This window comes from Rhinatrema bivittatum, chromosome 2 (assembly GCF_901001135.1).
Source record: "Rhinatrema bivittatum chromosome 2, aRhiBiv1.1, whole genome shotgun sequence".
NCBI lineage: Eukaryota > Metazoa > Chordata > Amphibia > Gymnophiona > Rhinatrematidae > Rhinatrema > Rhinatrema bivittatum.
In genome coordinates, this window is record NC_042616.1 from 153,006,016 (window position 1) to 153,027,164 (window position 21,149).

At 40.8% G+C, this 21,149-nt stretch overlaps 1 protein-coding gene across 1 annotated transcript in view; it reads right to left on the reverse strand.

Annotated features, from left to right (window-relative positions):
- SLC39A12 (solute carrier family 39 member 12) overlaps nucleotides 1–16,129 on the reverse strand; it is a 114,555-nt gene extending 98,426 nt beyond the window's left edge. Inside the window, exons 1-2 of the mRNA XM_029588748.1 lie at nucleotides 15,962–16,129; nucleotides 11,953–12,237 (exon numbers count right to left, since the gene is read on the reverse strand). Coding sequence (XP_029444608.1) covers nucleotides 11,953–12,237; nucleotides 15,962–16,042 — 366 coding nt within the window. The 5' untranslated portion in view covers nucleotides 16,043–16,129. The remainder of the gene's footprint in view (nucleotides 1–11,952; nucleotides 12,238–15,961) is intronic.
- Between the last annotated feature and the right edge of the window lie 5,020 nt (nucleotides 16,130–21,149).

Genomic DNA, 21,149 nt, shown 5'->3' on the forward strand with positions numbered 1-21,149 from the left:
CACGCCCCAGAACCGCCAGCACAAAACAAGAAACGCCCACGAAAACGTCGCGGCGGTGACGTCAGAGGCGCGACCGACCGGCGGGGTATTTAAACCGCCACCCTCCCTGGCGTCGCGCGCACGAAGGAGCGCGACAAAGGGGCCTGCCCCTTTGTTTCGCCCCTTCGATTCGCCCCGAGCAGTACCCCACCAGCACCGTACTAGTGCTCACCCTATGCCCACCCTGCACTCTACCTGCTAGCGCTCATCCTGCAACAACTTCCAGCGCTCACCAAACAACCATCCAGCGCTCACCAAACAACCATCCAGCGCTCACCAAACAACCATCCAGCGCTCACCAAACAACAATCCAGCGCTCACCAAACAACAATCCAGCGCTCACCAAACAACAATCCAGCGCTCACCAAACAACCATCCAGCGCTCACCAAACAACAATCCAGCGCTCACCAAACAACAATCCAGCGCTCACCAAACAACAATCCAGCGTTCAAACAACAATCCAGCGCTCACCAAACAACAATCCAGCGTTCAAACAACAATCCAGCGCTCACCAAACAACAATCCAGCGCTCAAACAACAATCCAGCGCTCAAACAACAATCCAGCGCTCAAACAACAATCCAGCGCTCACCAAACAACAATCCAGCGCTCAAACAACAATCCAGCGCTCAACAAACAACAATCCAGCGCTCAAACAACTTTCTAGCGCTCACCAAACAACCATCCAGCGCTCATCCTACAAACAACCATCCAGCGCTCACCAAACAACCATCCAGCGCTCAAACAACCATCCAGCGCTCAAACAACAATCCAGCGCTCACCAAACAACAATCCAGCGCTCAAACAACAATCCAGCGCTCAAACAACAATCCAGCGCTCACCAAACAACAATCCAGCGCTCATCCTACAAACAACCATCCAGCGCTCACCAAACAACCATCCAGCGCTCTTCCTGAACTCTTCCAGCAAGCAGCTAACCAGCGTTCATCCAGAGCCCTAACCTCCCAATTAATTTATCCTCTCATCCTAGCCTCCCCCCCATTGGCCTTCCATTTTAACCTCAGCGACATCTTACCTCAGCGACAGCCAGTTAACCATCCATTATGTCTCCAGCTCTTCCAATACCAACGTTGCAACACCGCCTCCTACCTAAAAGACCATCCACCAGACAAGCCATTCACAACAACTTAAAATCACTCACCCCTATTCTGATTGCACCAATCACCCAGCTTTTAGGCCTCACCCTCTTCTCACTCTCACTCTTCAATGCACAATCCCTAACAAAAAAATCCCTTATTTTCAACGATTATCTCACCGACGCCAAGCCTGATATTTGTGCTGTAACCGAAACATGGCTTAAGCCCACAGATACAGCTTTAATAAACCAACTCCCTACGCTGACCTACGACTTCTTCTCACTCCCGAGACTGAAAAAAAGAGGAGGTGGAATCCTTCTAGCTACTAAAAAAAGTCTTAATTTCACCCAACACCCATTCACTTCTAACACAAAACTGGAAGTCGGTTTCTTCACATCACAACATCTTCAAATCCTCCTTGTCTACGCCCCCCCAGGGCTCCTAGAAGCAGACATCTCCCCAATCCTCGAAATCACCACCACACTCATCGACCTGGATTCTCCAACAATCATCTTAGGAGATTTCAATCTGCACATAGACAATCCTTCACCATCTAATAGCTGCGTAACCCTCCTCACAGCCCTTTCAGCAATGGGATTCCAACAATTAGTCATCGAACCCACTCACAAAGCGGGTCACACACTGGACTTGATCTTCAGCAACAAAGGCATTACGACTACATCAAATTTGAAGATCCAAAAAGTACCATGGTCGGACCACATGCTTATCTCTACCTCTTTCACTTTGAAAGAAACCACCACTCCTAATATCCCTTCACCTTCATTCCAATACAGGAGGCGATGCTCCCCAGATGATCTCAACAACTTGCTAGAGTCACAGCTCCCTCTATTAGATCTCACCGACCCGAACACTGCCATTCGCTCCTGGAATAATATAACAGAAAATATAGCAAACAAGCTCTGCCCTTCAACTATAAAAAAATCTCACACCAATGCCTCCAACAGACAACCTTGGTTCACCAATGAACTCAGAAAACTAAAACAAAGTTTAAGAAAGAAAGAAGCGACTTGGCGTAAAACTCCTTGTGACTTCACCATTTCATCATACAAATCCACGCTATACCAATACAAAGCCCTCACTTCAAAATCAAAAAAAGATTACTTTGCATCTAAGATTCACAACTTGGTCTTTGATTCTAAAGCCCTCTTCGCTTATGTATCCAGCCTCACTCAAACTATACCACGAGAAATCCCCAGCGACTTGACACAATCCAAAGCTGAAGAACTCGCCCAGTTTTTCCAAAATAAAATCAACAATCTTTTAACTCAACTGCCTTCCAATACAGCTGATGCCCTCCCGACATATAATCACCCGACTTACATAAACTCCAGCCTAAACACTTTTGAGCCCATCTCTTCCACTGAGATACAAACCATCCTGAGAAGAATGAAACCTTCGTCTCATCCTGCTGACCACATCCCCACCAAACTACTCCTATCTATTCCTGACTCAATAGCCACATCATTAACAAACATCATCAACTGCTCTCTAGCCCAAGGATCCTTCCCAGATGATCTCAAAATGGCCTCAATCTCACCACTCCTAAAGAAACCCAACCTTGACCCGAAGGACCCCAACAACTTCCGACCCATTGCTAACCTCCCATTCATCGCCAAGATCATGGAAAAACTAGTCAACTCTCAACTGTCAAACTACATCGAAGACAATAATCTCTTCTTTGCCCCTCAACACGGATTCCGAAAAAACCGAGGCACAGAATCTCTCCTTATCTCTTTGACAGACCATCTCCTACTGGGCCTCGACAAAGGAAACTCATTCCTTTTGATCTTGCTAGACCTATCCGCAGCGTTCGACACGGTCAACCACGCTATCCTCCTAAACCAGTTGTCATCCATAGGAATCAGAGGCACCGTCCTTTCCTGGTTTAAAACCTTTCTCAACAATAGAGGTTACAAAGTCAAACTCCAAAACAAGGAATCCTCAAGATTTGATTCTACCATAGGAGTCCCACAAGGTTCTTCATTATCTCCGACTCTATTCAATATTTACCTTCTTCCTCTATGCCAACTTCTCACCGACCTCAATCTAAAGTTTTTTCTATACGCAGACGATATCCAAATCATCATCCCCATCAAAGACACATACTCTAATACTCTTGACTACTGGGAATCATGCCACCAAAAAATCAAACAACTACTCAACAGTCTACACCTCATCTTAAATTCCTCCAAGACTGAGATCCTTCTTATCTCACCTGAAAACAACACCAACAACAGTACTCTTCCCACCAATCTCCCTACCACACAAACTAGAGACCTAGGAGTGTTAATAGATAACCGGCTAAACTTCAAAGCACACATCAACAAAACAACCAAAGACTGTTTCTACAAACTCCAGGTCCTGAAAAGGATAAGACCTCTTTTCCACGCTCAAGACTTCAGAACGATCATCCAAGCAGTCATATTTTCGAAACTGGACTACTGCAACTCCCTATTGCTAGGTCTACCTTCATCATACTCCAAACCACTACAGATGGTTCAAAATTCAGCTGCCCGTATTCTGACAGGCGCAAGGAAAAGAGACCACATTTCACCCATCCTGAAAGAGCTTCATTGGTTACCCGTATACTTCCGCATCATGTATAAAGCCTTAACTATCACCTATAAAACTATACATCAACTCACCACTCTCGATCTCCAATTCCCTCTCCAAGTACATAATTCCACCAGACCTACCAGAGATGCATATAGAGGTTCCCTCCTGGTTCCCCCAGCGAAAACAACCAAACACATTACCGTAAGAGATCGTGCCACCTCCACAGCTGGCCCTCTACTGTGGAATTCCATTCCTACAGACCTCAGACAGGAGCCTTGCCTCCCAAATTTTAGGAAAAAACTTAAGACTTGGTTATTCAAGCAAGCCTTTCCGGACACAACTCAATGACACAATCCAATAACTCCTAAATCACCTTGCAGTTTGTTTATAACATTTATCTATTTTGTATACTACATTTAAATTGTATATTGTTTAACCATTTTCTATCCTCTTTTCTATTTTTCCTACTCCAAGTTTGGCCACCTTGTTAAATGTAACTGTACCTTCTGTCACCACAGTTCTAGTTCTTTGTTCTTAAGTTCTATGTATTTTATTGCACCCCCATTCTATGTAAACCAGCAAGATATGTTTTCATGATTGCCGGTATATAAAAACTTTAAATAAATAAATAAATAAATATATATATGATTTATCATGTGACAGAGATTGAATGTGTGTATGATTGAGCATGAGAGAGAAAAAGTGAATAAGCATGTGTACGTGTGTATACAGTTGAACATGAGAGGGCAAACAAGCGTGTAAGTGTGTATATGATTGAACATGTATGAAAGAAAGCATGGAGAAAGTTTGTATGCAACAATCCCCTCCTCTCTCCCTGCTAATCCATGACAATCTCAGGTCATCTGGAAATGAAAATTTCCCAGGTATGGACAGAAGGGGATTTTTAAAATTATCCTTATTAGTTTTAATTATTGGATGATATTTGATGTATCCAGTGTTTTGAAATATTTTATTGTCTTTAGGAAATGGATAGAGACATGAGTTTTTAATTATTGGATGTTCTATCCATCAGCTGTTTTGAAATATTTACAATTTTTATTTGTATGGTTTTACTATTTAAGATTTATGTTTCTTGATTTTATTGATGTTTTATGAGGAATGGTGGTATTTCTGTTTTTCCATAGTTACACTACATACAGCCTGGTTTGTTGTGGCTTGCAGTTCAGTTGTTGTCTGCACATTTCTTTTACACTTTACAGTCTCTACATTAGGAATTTGGTGAGGGTCTGTCTGTGTTCAGGATGTGTGGGGATCTATAACAGCCTGGTTTGTTCTGTTTTCTTAATAGGAGGTTTGGTATTTACGGGGCCTGGTGTAATATTTGCAATGTTACCTTTTCATAGGAAGGATTGAATGCTGGCAGTTAGAACTGTTTTGGCCATAGATACCACATGGCTTGGCTACGGCTCTGAACTCAGGAGCAACATCAAGAAATATTTTTTCCTAGAAAGGGTAGTGGTGCATGGAATGTCCTCCTTGAGTAAATGGAAAAAGCTAAAACAATAACAGATTTCAAGAAGGCATGGGATGAGCATACAGAATCACTAGTTGCAAGTAAGTGAAGAGCAGAAATATGACCTAATGGCATGTGTTTAGAGTAACCTACCCCAAAAAGTTCAAGAAGTATTTGAGCTGCCAAAATGAATAGCAGAGTTGATACATTAAATGCTAGACGTTCTAGCAGAAAATGCAGACTATCTTTTAATAGAGTCCATCAGCAGGCTGAAGCAATAGAATTAACATACAAGCCCTAGTGGAAACATAGGAAACCAACACAGCCTATCTGGCAGGCTGCAAGAACAGTAATAACCAGAAGTCCTAGCGGAAATGCAGATACTCATGTAACTAGGTCTGTCTGGCACTGACAGGATCAATGCAGCAGGTCAATGGTGACAGGTATCATTCAGCATGGTGACAGGGATCTAGGAAACTGGATGATTGATCAACAGTCATACTAAAATGGTTAGCTATTTAGATTTATTACAAGCCTTTGTGATTGTACATGGGAAGGGAGGGGTGCTGAGTTTAAATTAAATAAGAGACCTTGTATCCTCATCTGTCACAAAGGGTAGAGTAGAAAGGAGAAAAATAACAAAATCTTTCTTGAATTAAGAGTGATATCCTATAAGAGGTCACCCTTTATGACTGACAGCTGGGATATGTTCTTGGCAGTGTGGACAGGAATAACTGGGCAGACTGGATGAGCCACTAGTCCTTTTCTGCTATCATCTCTGTTGTTATGATATATATTATATTATGTTATATTAAAAACCCAAGATTAGATGTAATGTTACCAAGTTACAGCAATATCAGAGAAGAGGCAGCAGGAGCTCAGTATGGGAGGATTTGTAAAATTGTTAAAAATATTTGTAAACTTTGAAACATTTAAAAAATTAACAGAAATAGAGTGGTATAATATATTCTGCATCTTACATTGATATAGATTTGATAAAATTAATTTGCCTACTCTAGAAACTACCTTTCTAGCTCTTGTACACACAATGAGATAGATTTCAAAAGTCCTGCACACACATGAATTAGGAGACGAGTGAATAAAGTTGGGCTCGTGCATGCTGAGCGGATTTTAAAATTATGTGCGGATCTCCCGCAGCACGCACATCTCCAAAGATTTCAAAAAAGGGCATGGGAATGGTCTGAGCGGAACGTGGGCATTTTGGGGCGTGAACCAGAGATGTGCAAGTAAATACTTACACGCCCCAGCGCACGGGGTCCCCTGTCGCATAAATGTACTTCTGCTATGGATGACCTGTAAGTTACAAAATAAAGAAGACTAGGCAGATCTGCAGGGTTTTCAGGGTTGGGGCTAACTGAGGAGAGTGAAGGCTATTAAATTAGGGGGAGTTGGAGGACCTCTCTCCTAACTGGGCGAACTGGGGATGAACTGGTAAAACTGGGAATGGCGTCAGCGTGTGCCTTTTAAAATCCCCTGATTTATGTGGTAGAAGCAGGATTTTCATGCACATTCACGTGTCCACTTAAAATCTGGTGCATATATGCGCATGGCCAGACTATTTTATAACATGCATGCATATGTTATAAAATGGCCACATTCCTGGGTTAGGGCCGACGTATGTGCACAAATATGTGCTGTGCACCGATTTGAAAGTTACCGTCCCTATGTTTGCTTTTATAAGTTTTCTATAACCTAACACTTTCTTTCAAAGCTATTTAAAATATGGACTCACATGCTCGGTGTTGTGCGCCAAAAGATTTTAATACTGAAGAAAGTTGAATATAAAGTGAAATCAACATCAAATAGAAAAAAAACAGAGAGAAAATAGAAAAAGCCTTGACAAAATGGGGAAACTCATATATGTAGCCTGCTTGTATAAACTCCATTTCACCTTCACCTTCTTACTTTTTAGTACACACACAGTATATGCTAGAATACTTTATAGCCCACTGCACACGGAATACGTTTTTGGTTATAATGAACAAAAAACTCTGAGAATGGACATCAAGGCTTGCTTCCATTAGCATTTCTCATTCTCTTTTCAGATCCGTTTGGCTAAGCTAGTTAACACAGCACAGAAATGTCTAGAGTAATAAAGCAGACCAATTGTCTATGAGTTTGTAGAGACCCATTGGTCTTAAATAGATGGCCCTAGATCCCTGCCCTTGTACTTAGTCAGCTAGAAGGGATATACCGTTCTCTATAGCATCTCCCTCAGAGGCTGGCTGGATAGTATAATCCCATTCCTGAAAGGGGGGTGAATCTAGGGTATAGTTGAGGCAGTGTAGTTTTGATTTTGAGGAAGGAAGAAGTGTTTTGGTGTGCTCTCCAAGTTTAGGCTCCCTGCATAGATAAAGAAGGAAGAGATACTGCCCTGCCAGGTCTTTGTAATAAAGAGAGAGCTGGCGTGAATGGGTGTGTATACTATGCATTTGCATAGATGGCACACCGTGGGGGGGGGGGGCAGAAGAGGCCGCAGAGCCGCCAGTGGAGCCAAACCTGCCAGTGGCTCAAGAGGAAATACTGTGCCCCCGCAGAGTTCCCTATAATATACTGCATGTACATCCACACAACTTTTCCCATGTTAGCGACAACCCCCCCCCCCCCCCCCACCAAAGAGCAGGAAGTCCAGCAGGTCATAATGGGGCCAATGAGAAGAGGAGTCCACAGGGCCAAGATGGAGCTCATCCCACCACATTCTGAAAAGAAGAGGAGCCCATGGGTCTGTGGTGGATCTCATCCCACCATGGCCCAAAAAGAAGAGCCTGAGGAGCCGTAATGGAGCTTATCCTACCATGGGCCGAAGAGAAAAGGAGCCTGTGGGACCGTGGTGGAGCTCATCTCACCAGGCCCGAAGAGAAGAAGAGTCCGGGGGCCATGATGGAGCTAATCCTACCAGGCCCAAAGAGAACAGAAGGCTGTGTATGTATGGTCTGAGTCTGTGTGAGAGCTTGTGTATGTGTGTATGTCTGTGTACGAGCCTATGTAAGTCTGTGTCTGTGTGAAAGTTTGTGTGTGTGTGTGACAGCCTGTATGCATATGTGTGTCTGTGTGAAAGCTTGTGTGTGTATGGCTGTGTGACATCCTGTGTGCATGTGTATCACTGTGTTGTCGCTGTGTGAGAGCTTGTGTGTGGCCATGTGAGAACTTATGTGTTTGTGTGTGTGTGTCTGTGAGTGCCTATGTGCATGTGTGTATGTGTTTGTATGAGGCCTGTATGAGCCTGTGTGTATGTGTATATGTGTGTGTGTGCCTCTGAGAGCCCACGTATCAAATATAGGCTCTCACAGGCATGTACACACACACATTATATGTCTCTGAGGAGAGAGGGAGTATGTGTGAGAGCATAGGCTCTCCTGGCTATTTCACCAAGCCTTCGCCGACCCACCAGACAATCACTAGTTGTCCTTCACTCTTACCCGTTATGGTGATTACACTCACTAATGGACTCTGACACCTCCAGGTTAAAGCACCATTATGCTTTAACCCGTACGCCCTATGGTATCACCTCATATTTATTTCATGCCTTATCTTCTTTCCAGCTTGTTGCAAGCTTCCAAGTTCTCTTACCCTGTTGATTGTAACTTTTTGACTCATTCCTACCTACTGTTTTTTGCTGTACTTGAATTGTTACCCCAGTTATTTTCTTGTTAATTGTAAACCGATCCAATATGGTTATTTACTATGAAGGTCGGTATATAAAAACTATTAAATAAATAAAATAAATAGGCATGTATATGAGACAAGGAGTGTGTGAGAGAATCAATGTGATATTGTGGTTGTGTGAGCAAGAGAGAAGACAAAGTTTGTGCGGCCCTATCTCCCCGAATCCATGAAAATCTCAGGGTAACTGGAAATCAGATCCCAGGTATGGAGAGCAGGAGATTTTTTTAACCCTTATTAGTTTTATTTATTGGGTGTAACTTGATGTTTTTGCTGTTTTAAATACTTTATTGTTTTTTGGGGAAATATTAGAACATATTTAATTATTGGATTTTTTGAAATATTATATTGGTGTTTAGGAAATTTTGGATATTCTCTTCATTAACTGGTTTGAAATATGTATTCTTTTTATGAATATGAATTTACTATTGAGTTTTATATTTCTTGATTTTATTATTAAATGTTTTATGAAGAATGGTAATGTTTCTGTTTTTCCATTGTTGTTCTGCAATTAGAGGCTGGCTTGTTGTGGGTTCCAGTCATTTATTCTCAGTATGTTTCTATTTATACTTTCTGGACTCTTTATTCTGTATTTGGTCAGGGTCTGTCTGTATTTGCATATGTGATGTGGTGAGCTATTTTGTTGGCATGTAGTTTCTATATAGGGATCTATAGGAGCCTGACTTGTTCTGTTTTTCCAATAGGAGGTGTATTGATGTCCTAGGGCTTGATGTAATATTTGCAGTGTTGCCTGTTCATAGATAAGGTTGCTAATGTTTTGAGTGCTGGCAGTTAGGATTGTTTTGGTATGGCTGGAGATCTCAGGGACAATGGGAATCAGGGATCCTACCCACTGCTAGGACACCCCGGCCATGCTGGGATACATATTCTTTCCCAATGAAGGATACAAAAATCTCTACGTCCCCACACTGAGGGACACTTACACAGGAACTGAGAGACTGTAAGCCTGACACTCTTGTACCACCTGAAAACCTGGATTCATTTGGGACTTATTTTACTTACACATCTTAATTACCTTAACAACAATCACAGTAAAATATTATTTGAACACCCATCCAGTGAGTCTTGCCTGGTTTGTACAAGTACCTGCCCTGAAGAGCCGGGACAATGTACACATGAAGGAAACTATAACTATAACTTAAAGGGAAGGGTATATGAGATAAATGATAGCTGTGTTATGATAGTACCACAGTTAAATGACTATCACTATCCATCAACTGATTAAGTCATGGAATTTGAAATAGTAATTAATTTCTCATGGAATCTTATGAAAGAGCTTGGCAGGAATTTGAGAAATCTCTTAAGCTTTACAGTTCTTTTCCAGCCTGATCCCTACTTGTACACAAAAACATGAGGATCAGCTGCATTAAGAGATTTCTCCCATTCTACATCCATGGGAAAATTGCTAACTACATTTGACTCATTATAACTTCCTTTCCCTCCAGATGTAATGGACAAAGATTGGGTGAACAGATGCACCCACTACAAAAGGGCTGCCCTTTCATGCTTTAGCTATTTAACTTCAGATTTCTGAGGAATAAGCATGTTTATGCAGGAGAAGTAAATTAAATGTACAGTTCCTGGTGCTAACATTTTATGAGGTAGAGCAGTTTTTAAACTAAATTATGGAGGAAAACCATAGTTTTCAAAGGATACTGGCATTATGAGAAAGTCAGAATATCCTAATAGAGAGAGAATGTGATAAAGGCAGAAGTAGCCTGGATGCATTTAAATATAGAGCAGACAGAGATAAATGACTCCAAACTACCCATTCAACTTCTGGGCATTGAACGAAGATGTAGGTATAATAGACATACTGAAAGTTTCAAGTTTCATGGATCTGTTGCAGTCAAAGTAAGATCTAGAAGTTCAAGAAAAATCTCTGATAGAACTGCCCATAACTGCTCAGATCTACAATACAGAACCCACAGACACAGATCACTTTAAATGAGTTGTTTAGAGAAGTTGTCCAGAGCTCCACAGTATAGCGTTGCTCACACAACAATGATTTGCATGAGAGAGTTGTTAGAAGGAAACCTAATAACAAACATCATCGCCTAAAGTATGCAAAAGAAACCTTGATAGGCCTGAAACATTTTGGAACAAAGTGTTTTGAACTGATGAAATGAAAATTAAACTGTCTGCCATAGACAAAAAAGGTACTGTAGAAACTTCCATTTTTTACCAGTGTTTCTGACTGTTGAAGTTGCTAGCTGGAAAAGTTTAGAGAGATTTTTAGAGCCTTCCCCTGCTTTGTAAGAGTGAATTATCTTCATTTTCAAATGTTCACATAACTGCTTAGAGGTGCCCATAGTTATTGAAAATAGAACAACAATGACAACATGAAAGGTTAGAAGGGTCATAGTGTTCAACCGTGGAATAGTCTTCACCTGACTAATGCCTAAAAAAGTCAATGAACGTTTGGGGCTTTATTTACAACTTTTTAATAAAATAGAAATGAATGAACTGGAAGGGTGTCTGCATTTTTGCACATCATATTCTCTGTTTTATTATGTTCAATCTGTTAAAATCAGCAAATAGTAATTTTTCATTAAAAATTACAAAAGTATGACTAATGGTAAATAAATGATTCTATGTCAAATATTACAAGTCAAGTATGTCTCTCCCTCATTGTATGATCAGCTGCTCGATCATCTTTGATCACAGTGATATATGATACCATTAGGCCTTTTCTGGGATATTTTAGGTGCTACCACATTTTTGAACCTTACTCCTAAACATTCTCTGTTATTTTGTTGTTGCTTTGTGTATCAGTTAGTGTTTGTGTTTACCTTTGCACTTTGTATAGGTTGTGTCAGCTTCTGTCCAGTTAGAGATGCATTGAAACATAACAATTTAACTAGGGGTGCATAACATTCTGCATACAACTGTATCACATTTTTTTAAAATGAATTATTTAAAATGTACTGCTTTAGAACAAAGAACACAGACAACCTGCAGTTCTAAATACAATTTGAAACAATGCACATATTTTTTTCTCTTTTCATGTATTTTGCTTCCAAAAACATTTAAATAAGAGAATATAAGAAGAAATGTTACCATGCCTTCTTCAGAAATTTTAAAATGATGTCTTATTTTTGCCAAGATATCTTCAGTTTCATTATGAGAAAGGTGATAGCAGTCTTCCTCCTGCCTTAAATTGAGCAACCCATGGAGATAGAAGGCATAATCCTTGTTACTGTGATTGATAACAGCAGAGCAGAAGTCTCTTTGATTAATGATGTAGTAAAGAAGAACAACAGAGATTTTCTGGAGAATTTCTTCACTGGAATAGTTGTGTAAGTTTCCTCCAACCATTAATAACACATAATTTGCTTCTAGGCACTGTAAACACAACATATGGAAAGTTTTAAAAATATATTGGAATTTAGTAGGACTGAGCATTTTAATGATCCAAGTTTTAAATTTGATCCAAATAAGCCAAATTTCATTTGATTTGGGTCTTCTGAATTGAATGATTGCAGTGCCTCAAAAAATCTGAATCCTTTTCAGCTCATTTGGTTCAGTCACATTAAAGTTTATAGGGAAAGCAAAGCAAGACAGAGTGGAACTGTTTAGGGATGGGACAAGGAGGAGCAAGAACAACTAGCCTATCCTAGCCGGCAGCTGCATGATTGATTTTTATAATTTTTTAGGTGAAAATTAAACTAAAAGCTAAGAGCAGGATTTTAAAAAGGTGATGCACGCCGGGCCTATTTTCAAAAGGCCCGGCGACGCACGTAAAGCCCCGAGACTCATGTAAGTCCCCGCTATTCTTGGGATTGCGTGCAACTTACTTCAGCCCCAGGGCTGAAGTAAGTTTAGAAACAGAAAAAAGAAGAGAAAAAAGGTAGGGAGGAAAGGGCGGGGGAGGAAGGGGAAGGGAAGGGAAGGTGGGGTGGGGGGGTAGGGAAGTTCCCTCTGAGGCTGTTCTGATTTCGGAGTGACCTGGGAGTGAATGGGGGAAGGCACCGCGGCTCAGAGCAGGCTCAGCACGCGCAAGGTGCACAATTGTGCACCTTGCGCGCGCTGACCCTGGATTTCATAACATGCGCGTGCTTGCGCATGCATGTTATAGAATCAGGCGTACATGTGTGCGCGCCGGGTAGTGCGCGCACATGTAAGCCCGCGCGCTCCTTTTTAAAATCTACCCCTAATTGAGCAGCCAGTGACCATTTTGTTCTTGGTCATTCTCTGTTGGATATCAGAGAGCGAGAGAGAGAGAGAGAAGACAGATTTTAAAGCTCCTTGCTTTAAAGATTCAGAGTTAAAGAAACGATTAGGAAAAAAGCTTTATATTTAGAGAAGAAAGCAAGATGTGCTCTTATAGTCATTATCACTATGTTCTAACTGTGCAGCGAGCAACATGAGAAATTATAATCTCTCTGTCCTAGGGTTACAATGTAACTGTATGTTATCCTGGTCAAAATGCACTTCTTTATCAGGCAGGCAGCATGTGACAGTGTTTGTAAGCAACATGCAGACGGGCTGATACAGTACAGTGCGCTCCGGTGGAGCGCACTGTTAGCCCGCGTTTGGACGCGCGTTTTCGACACCTAGCTTTACCCCTTATACAGTAAGGGGTAATAGCGCATCGAAAACGTGCATCCAACCCCCCCGAAGCCGCACATTTTACTTTCAAAAATTAACGCCTGCCCAAAGGCTGGGGATAATTTCTGCCGGTGCCAGGGAAGTGTACAGAAAAGCAGAAAAAACAGCTTTTCTGTAAACCCTCTGACTTAATATCAGAGCTTCTGATATTAGTTTCGGGGGGGTTGGCCGCACGTTTTCGATGCGCTATTACCCCTTACTGTATAAGGGGTAAAGCTAGCATGTCGAAAACGCGCGTCTAATCCCCCCGAAACTAATAGCGCCCGCAACATGCAAATGCATGTTGATGGCCCTATTAGTTATTCCCGCGCTATCCAGAAAGCAAAATGTATGGCGAAGCCACACATTTTACTTTCAAAAATTAACGCCTGCCCAAAGGCTGGCGTTAATTTCTGCCGGCACTGGGGAAGTGTACAGAAAAGCAGAAAAAAATGCTTTTCTGTACACCCTCCGACTTAATATCGCTGCAATATTAATTTCGCTCTTTTACTGTATCAGAGCGATATTAAGTCAGAGGCCCCAAAAATCCTAAAAAAAAATAAATTTAAATCGGCCTGCGGTCTGTGGGTCAGAAGACGGACGCTCAATTTTGCCGGTGTCCGTTTTCCGAACCTGTGGCTGTCAGCGGGTTTGAGAACTGATGCCGGCAAAATTGAGCGTCGGCTGTCAAACTCACTGACAGCTGCCGCTACTGTAAAAAAAAAGGCGCTAGGGATGCGCTAGTGTCCCTAGCGCCTCTTTTTATCTCAGGCCCTCATTAGTATATTCTTCCCCCCTGAATCGCGTGCATAGGAGAGTGGCCTGTGCGTGCTCTGGGACAGCGGGCACTTGCCCACTCTCCCGCGACTTTTACTGTATCGGCCCGAGAGAGAGAGAGAGAGAGATTTCTCTTTCAGGATGTACGGATGGTCAATGACTGCCTGTGATGGGACAGTTCATTTTTTCTGTATAAAATTTACAAGAACATAAGAAATTGCTATACTGGGTCAGACTGAGGGACCATCAAGCTCTGCATACAGTTTCCAACAGTGGTCAATCCAGATTACAAATACTTGCAAGTACCCAAACATTAAAGGATCCCATGCTATTAATGCCAATAATAGCAGCGGCTATTCCCTAAGGGGTAGATTTTAAAAGAATGCGCGCGTGCGTCCATGTGCATGCGCTACGTGGCGGACACACATGGACACGCAATATTATAACATGCATGCGCCGGTGCATGCATGTTATAAAATCGGGGGTCGGCGCATGCAAGGGGGTGCACTTTTGTGCAACCTGTGCGCGACAACACCCGCGGCCTTCTGCAGTTCCCTTCCAGTCCGCTCCAATTTAGGAGCGAACTGGGAGGGAACTTCCCTACCCCCTATACTAACCTTCGTACCCCTTCCCCTAACTTTTCCGACCCCTAGCCCTATCCTAACCCCCCACAAATCCTTATCTTACCTTTTGTGCCTGCCTCGAGCAGGCGCAAGTTGCACACGCCGACACCCTGCTGGCACGTGATCCCCTGGCATAGTGGCAAATGGCCGCTGTGCTGGGCACCTCTAGCCATGCCCCGCCACCTCCCCACCCCTTTCCCGAAGCCTTGGGACTTCTACGCATCCTGGGGATTTACGCGCATGGCCGGGCCTTTGAAAATCTACCCCTAAGTCATCTTGATTAATAGCAGTTTATGGGCTTCTCCTCCAGAAACTTACCCAAACCTTTTTAAAACCCAGCTAAACTAATTGCCCTATCCACATCCTCTGGCAATGATTTTCAGAGCTTAATTGTGCGTTGAGTGAAAAATTATTTTCTCCGATCTGTTTTAAATGAGCTACTTGCTCACTTCATGGAGTGCTCCCTAGTCCTTCTATTAGAGAATAGTAATTTTTTTGGATACATTGCTGACAGGTCTGACAGGAATCAGGTGGAAATGTTAGGATTACTAATGCTGATATATTTGTTTTATTGATGTATGTTTTTTATATTTACAATTTATTGTATCTTGCCTTGATGTTTTGAGATAAGAAGTGAGTAATCAAAAAATAAGGTACATTTAATCAAGTATGGACTAATTTTGCATTTCATTAAATTTCTGCTACAATTAACAGAATGATTTTCCTTCAGTGGTATAATCTATCTCTATCCTTATTAATGGTAATTAGTCAATATTTACAGGAATTTGTTGTTCACATAAAAATATATATTTAAATAAAATGTTGATTAATAGCCAGTTTCATTAATCATCATGATTACAATTGTATCCCTGTTCTCATACTATTTTAAGTTACTTCGGTGCAGTCAAGTATAAATAGCAGATTATAGATAAAAATATATGCAAGAATAGAGATATACGGTACTTCATGCTTAATACAAGTCATGGGTACAATAAAGGAGTGTGTGAACAAAAAGCATACAGTACAATCTTGTAATTAGGTTTTAAATATAACTTTACCAATTATTATTATCCACTCACCCGATAACAGCTTTCTTGTGCCTCTTGATTCCTTTTTGGGCATTCAGTTTTCTCCAGTAATACTGATATAAGTTCCTCCATGTAATTCTCATGAAATTTGGTACTGTTTTCAGTTGCAAGGAGGTGTAAAACTTCCAACAGAGATCCTCCGTTGTGTGTGTAGTTGGTGCTCTCATGATGTGTCACTGGCTGTGCTTGAGTGAAGACCATGCTGAACAGGAAAACAGACACTGCTCCCAAAAATGAAAGTCTGTTCCAACGGGATATGTTTTCAGACATATTCAGCAGTATGCGAATGCTTCTGCTGTAGGTTGGACATAGCGGTAAAAAAGTCATTAGGCTTACAACCAGGGATGGTAACTTTCAAGCCGGCGCAAGGGTGCACATGTGCACACACGAGTTGTCCCACAGCCAAGGACGCGGCTATTTTACAGCTTGTGTGTATATATCCACGCATATTATAAAATAGCCTAGCCATGAGCACGTGTGCACCAAATTTTACGTGGGCACACAAAGGTCACTTCCACCGCATACATCAGGCCAGTGCCATTCCCAATTTTACCATTTTGTCCCCATTTGGCCTAGTTCAGACAGAGGTCCTCCAGCTACCCTTGGTTTGATAGCCGTCACTTCTCCCAGTTAGCTCCAACCATTAAAACCCCTGCAGATCTGCCTATTTTTCTTTATTTTTTAAACTTACACGTCATCCATAGCAAGGTAAAGTTATGCAGCAGTGGGCCTTGGCGCGTGCCGGATCACATAAGTATTTATGCGCACATTCCTGGTTCATGGCCCTGAAACGTCCATGCCCTGTCCAGATCATACCCACACCATCCCCCTTTTTGAAAGCCTCCAAGATGTGGGTGCTGCGGGAGATACGCGTGTATCTCGCCGCTTTTTAATATCTGATCTGCATGTGCGGATCTGACTTATCCACGCATTCCCTAATTAATGCGCGCGTCAGGCTTTTAAAATTCACCTTTAAGGGATTTTGTATGTTAAGGCAACCGTGTGAAAGAATTTAATTGGTTGACTAAAGTTTATTTAGTGTTCCAAGTCATTTTTGAACAATGAGCAGACTAGAGAGAGTTAAGGATCTGAAGCAGCAGGATGTAAGATGATTGAGGGTTCAAAACTGCTTGAACATTTCATCCTAATCTTTCAGAAAATGCATCGAAATAAAGGTCAACAAACATTTGTACTGGATTTTCTTTCTATGTATTCATGTGGACTAGCATGTCAAGCTCACTTATTTATGCAAAAAAATGCATAGAATTATTACAGCTTTGCTGCAAAGTCTGTGGTACATAGTCAAGTTTATTAAAATCACTCATGAAAAATACATATTTTTAAACCAGTGCTCTTCATGTTAAGTATTACAAAGGAATATTATGCTTTTTCTAAAAATATTAAAAATTAGGGTTCAAATTATTAACATATTTGTTTTTTAAAGACTATTTTCTTTAACATACCACTGTTAAAAAAAAATCATTGAAATCCTTATACAGAATGTGAACATTTTAAAGCATGCTGCTGAAGATCTTTGTAGAATGTATAGTAGGTGAAAATCTTACTAGATTGGCTCTTTATAAATTAGAAAGATACTCATGATTTCTGAACGTATGTTGCAGTGATCAAGCATTCCACAGCAGTCAAAAGCATTATAAAAAATACAAGAGTTTCTGCTAATTGCCTTTAATAAGAAGAGAATGGGAAGAAATGGAAAACGATGTGCTTTTCTTTGTTCCTTCTTTCTCATCTATCTTCCTGACTAGATGCAAAGGTTTTACTTTGGTTGATTAATAGTCAATGTAAAATACAGTTTTAGAAATATAACGTGTTGCTTGTTAAGGAAGTAATAACGTACTCCCTATATACTACATGCATTCCTCATAAACTATAGATCATCTTCATTATTTGCTTTATGAAAAGATAGTTGAATACTAAAGTATGTTAAATGAATTATGGCCATTTAATTAGCATTCATCACTCACAGGCTTCATTGAAAACTGTGTGGTGGTGACATTGCAAGAAGCTGGATGAGCTTTCAAAACTTATGCAGATATCAACTGGATTTCTGCAATTAAAATCAGAATAGTTATCTTGAAAGAAGTTATTGCTTCTTTTGATACAATTTTCTTACCTTATCACAAAAGTATACTTCTTATTTGCTTTTGTCTCCTCTGTCCAAGACGTGCCCAGCTCGTAGAAAGTCTGTAGTTTTTAAAATTCCTTCATGGTGCCCTTGAAGTTGAAAAGGATTAGCTATTTCTGCCTCTACAGGTTCACCGTTGCTATGGAGAGAGCTGCTTTTAAGGTAACAATGGAGGTGGATAAGAACTCTGTACAAATCACATTGGCAGTCCAGTCATTAGCAACTCACTGGCTCAGGCGCATCACTAGTTATTTTAATTATTTTAGATAACTTTCACTAATTATCATATGAATGCTGCCTGCGCATTCTACTAAACTATTTGCCATGTTAGTGGTTTAAAAATATGAAATATAGAGTGAATGCTAAGAATGGGTGAATGAGTTTGAATTAGATCTGAGCCCTATTTGAACTTGGCAGGGGAGAAGTTTGGATAATTAAAGTAAACTCAAACGGATTGGAAACTAATGAATATAACTCTAAGACATTTTCAGATGGACTTAACTAAGTCTAAAAACTTCACATAGATTGGAGAGTTAGAGTGAATGGCACAAGAAGAAATTGGCATAATAGGCATCTCAGAGAAATGGCGAAAATAGACAACCAATGGGACACACTGATACCAAGGTATAAAGTATAGTATATAGAGATGACTGAGCAAAGAGAAATAGTGATGTTTTTATTTATTTATTTATTTATTTATTTATTTCAGGTTTTTATATACCGGCATTCGAGATCGCAGTCACATCATGCTGGTTCACATAAAACAAGGGTGCATCGTGAAACATAAACTAAAACAGTGGTGCGGAAAAAGCAGTTACATATAACAGGGTAATTAAAACTTGGCGGGGAGGAAGAGAAAGGACAGATTATAATTCAAACATGTAAAAACGATAGTGGAGATAATTGATTATAGTGTGGGCGGAGATAAGGAGTGGCGTGGATGAGCTAAATCAGTTGGAGTCCGGGAATGCTTGTATGAATATCCATGTCTTTAGTCTTTTTTTGAAGGTTGAGATGCATGTTTCCAGTCTGAGGTTTGTGGGGATGGAGTTCCATATTGGTGGAATGGCTGTGGAGAAAGCCCGATATTCTATAGGGTCATGTAGAACACATCTTCTATAGGATACAAACTGCAGGCTGATATCCCTTTGAATAGAAATTCCATATGTGATGTGGAGGAGGGTGGCAGTGGGAACTTATTGCCACCACCTGACCAGGATGGTGAAACAGATTGTACAATACTAATAGAACTTAAGACAGGCTATTGAACATGGAAACACAATAATGGAGATTTCAATTACCTCAATATCCATAGGTGAATGTCTCACCGGGGTATGTCAAGGAGATAAAGTTTCTGTCATACTCATTAGCATCTCTATAAGGACTAGAGCAGGGGTCAGGAACCTTTTTGGCTGAGAGAGCCATAAACGCCATATATTTTAAAATGTAATTCCATGAGAGCCATACAATATGTTTAAAACTAAATACAAGTAAATGTGTGCATTTTATGTAAGATCACACTTTTAAAGTACAATAAGTCTCTGAAAATATTACACCAGGCCTTAAGACACCAATACATCTCCTATTAGGAAAACGGACCAAGTCAGGCTGCTATAGAGTCCTACACAGAAACTACACGCCAGCAGAAAACCTCACCTGAATCACGTGCTGTCCCTCACCTAACATAGAATAAAGAGACCAAAACGCATAACAAGAAGCATGCAGACAAAAACTGAATTGGAAACTGCAACAAGCCAGAGTCTCTGTATGCAGTGTAACAAAGGAAAAAAGAAACATCACACATCCTTATAAAACAAATCAAGAAATATAAAATCATCAGCAGTAAAACTGTACTAACAAAAAGAACATATTTCGAAACAGCTGATGAGTGGAATATCCAATAATTAAAAACTCATATAAAACATTTCCAGATACCAACAAAATATTTCAAAATAGCAGACACAAAGATCCAGTAATGAAAAATAATAAGGATACAAAAATTTTTTTGCTCTGCATACCTGGGAACGTTTGATATCCAGGTGTCCTGAGATTGTTCTGAATTAGCAGGAGGTGGGGTGGTTTGCTTGGAACTTTCTCCTCTCTCAGTCACATACCAGCGCTCTCTCTCACACTGGCTCTCAATGACACACCTATACACACATGCTCTCAGTCACTCACATATACAAATGTTTTTTCTCTCTCACTTATATAGGCTCTTAATTACACATTTACACACATGCTGTCTATCTTTTCACGCTTACACACACACACAGGCTTTCAATCACATAAATACATGCTGTCTTTTTCTCTCACACACAGACTCTCATTCACATGCTTACAAACATGTCCTCTCTTTCTCTCATTTACACACAGGCTCTCAATCACATACTCACATGCTCCCTCACCTAAATCAGCTCTCAATCACACACAGACACACATGGTCTCTCTCTCTCATTTAAACACAGGCTCTCAATCACATACTCACATGCTCCCTCACCTAAATCAGCTCTCAATCACACAGACACACATGGTCTCTCTCTCTCATTTAAACACAGGCTCTCAATCACATACTCACATGCTCCCTCACCTAAATCAGCTCTCAATCACACACAGACACACATGGTCTCTCTCTCTCATTTAAACACAGGCTCTCAATCACATACTCACATGCTCCCTCACCTAAATCAGCTCTCAATCACACAGACACACATGGTCTCTCTCTCTCATTTAAACACAGGCTCTCAATCACATACTCACATGCTCCATCACCTAAACCAGCTGTCAATCAGACACAGACACACATGATCTCTCTCTTACTTATACACACAGGCTCTTAATCATACATACACATGATCTCTCTCACACACAAAGGATCTCAATCATACACACATACTCTTTCAAACAAACAGGTTTTCAATTACAAACTTACACATACAGGGTCCCAATGGTAAACTTACATTCATGCTCTCTCTCTCACAGGCAGGATCTCAATCACAGACATACTCTCTTTCACATATACAGGCTCTCAATCAT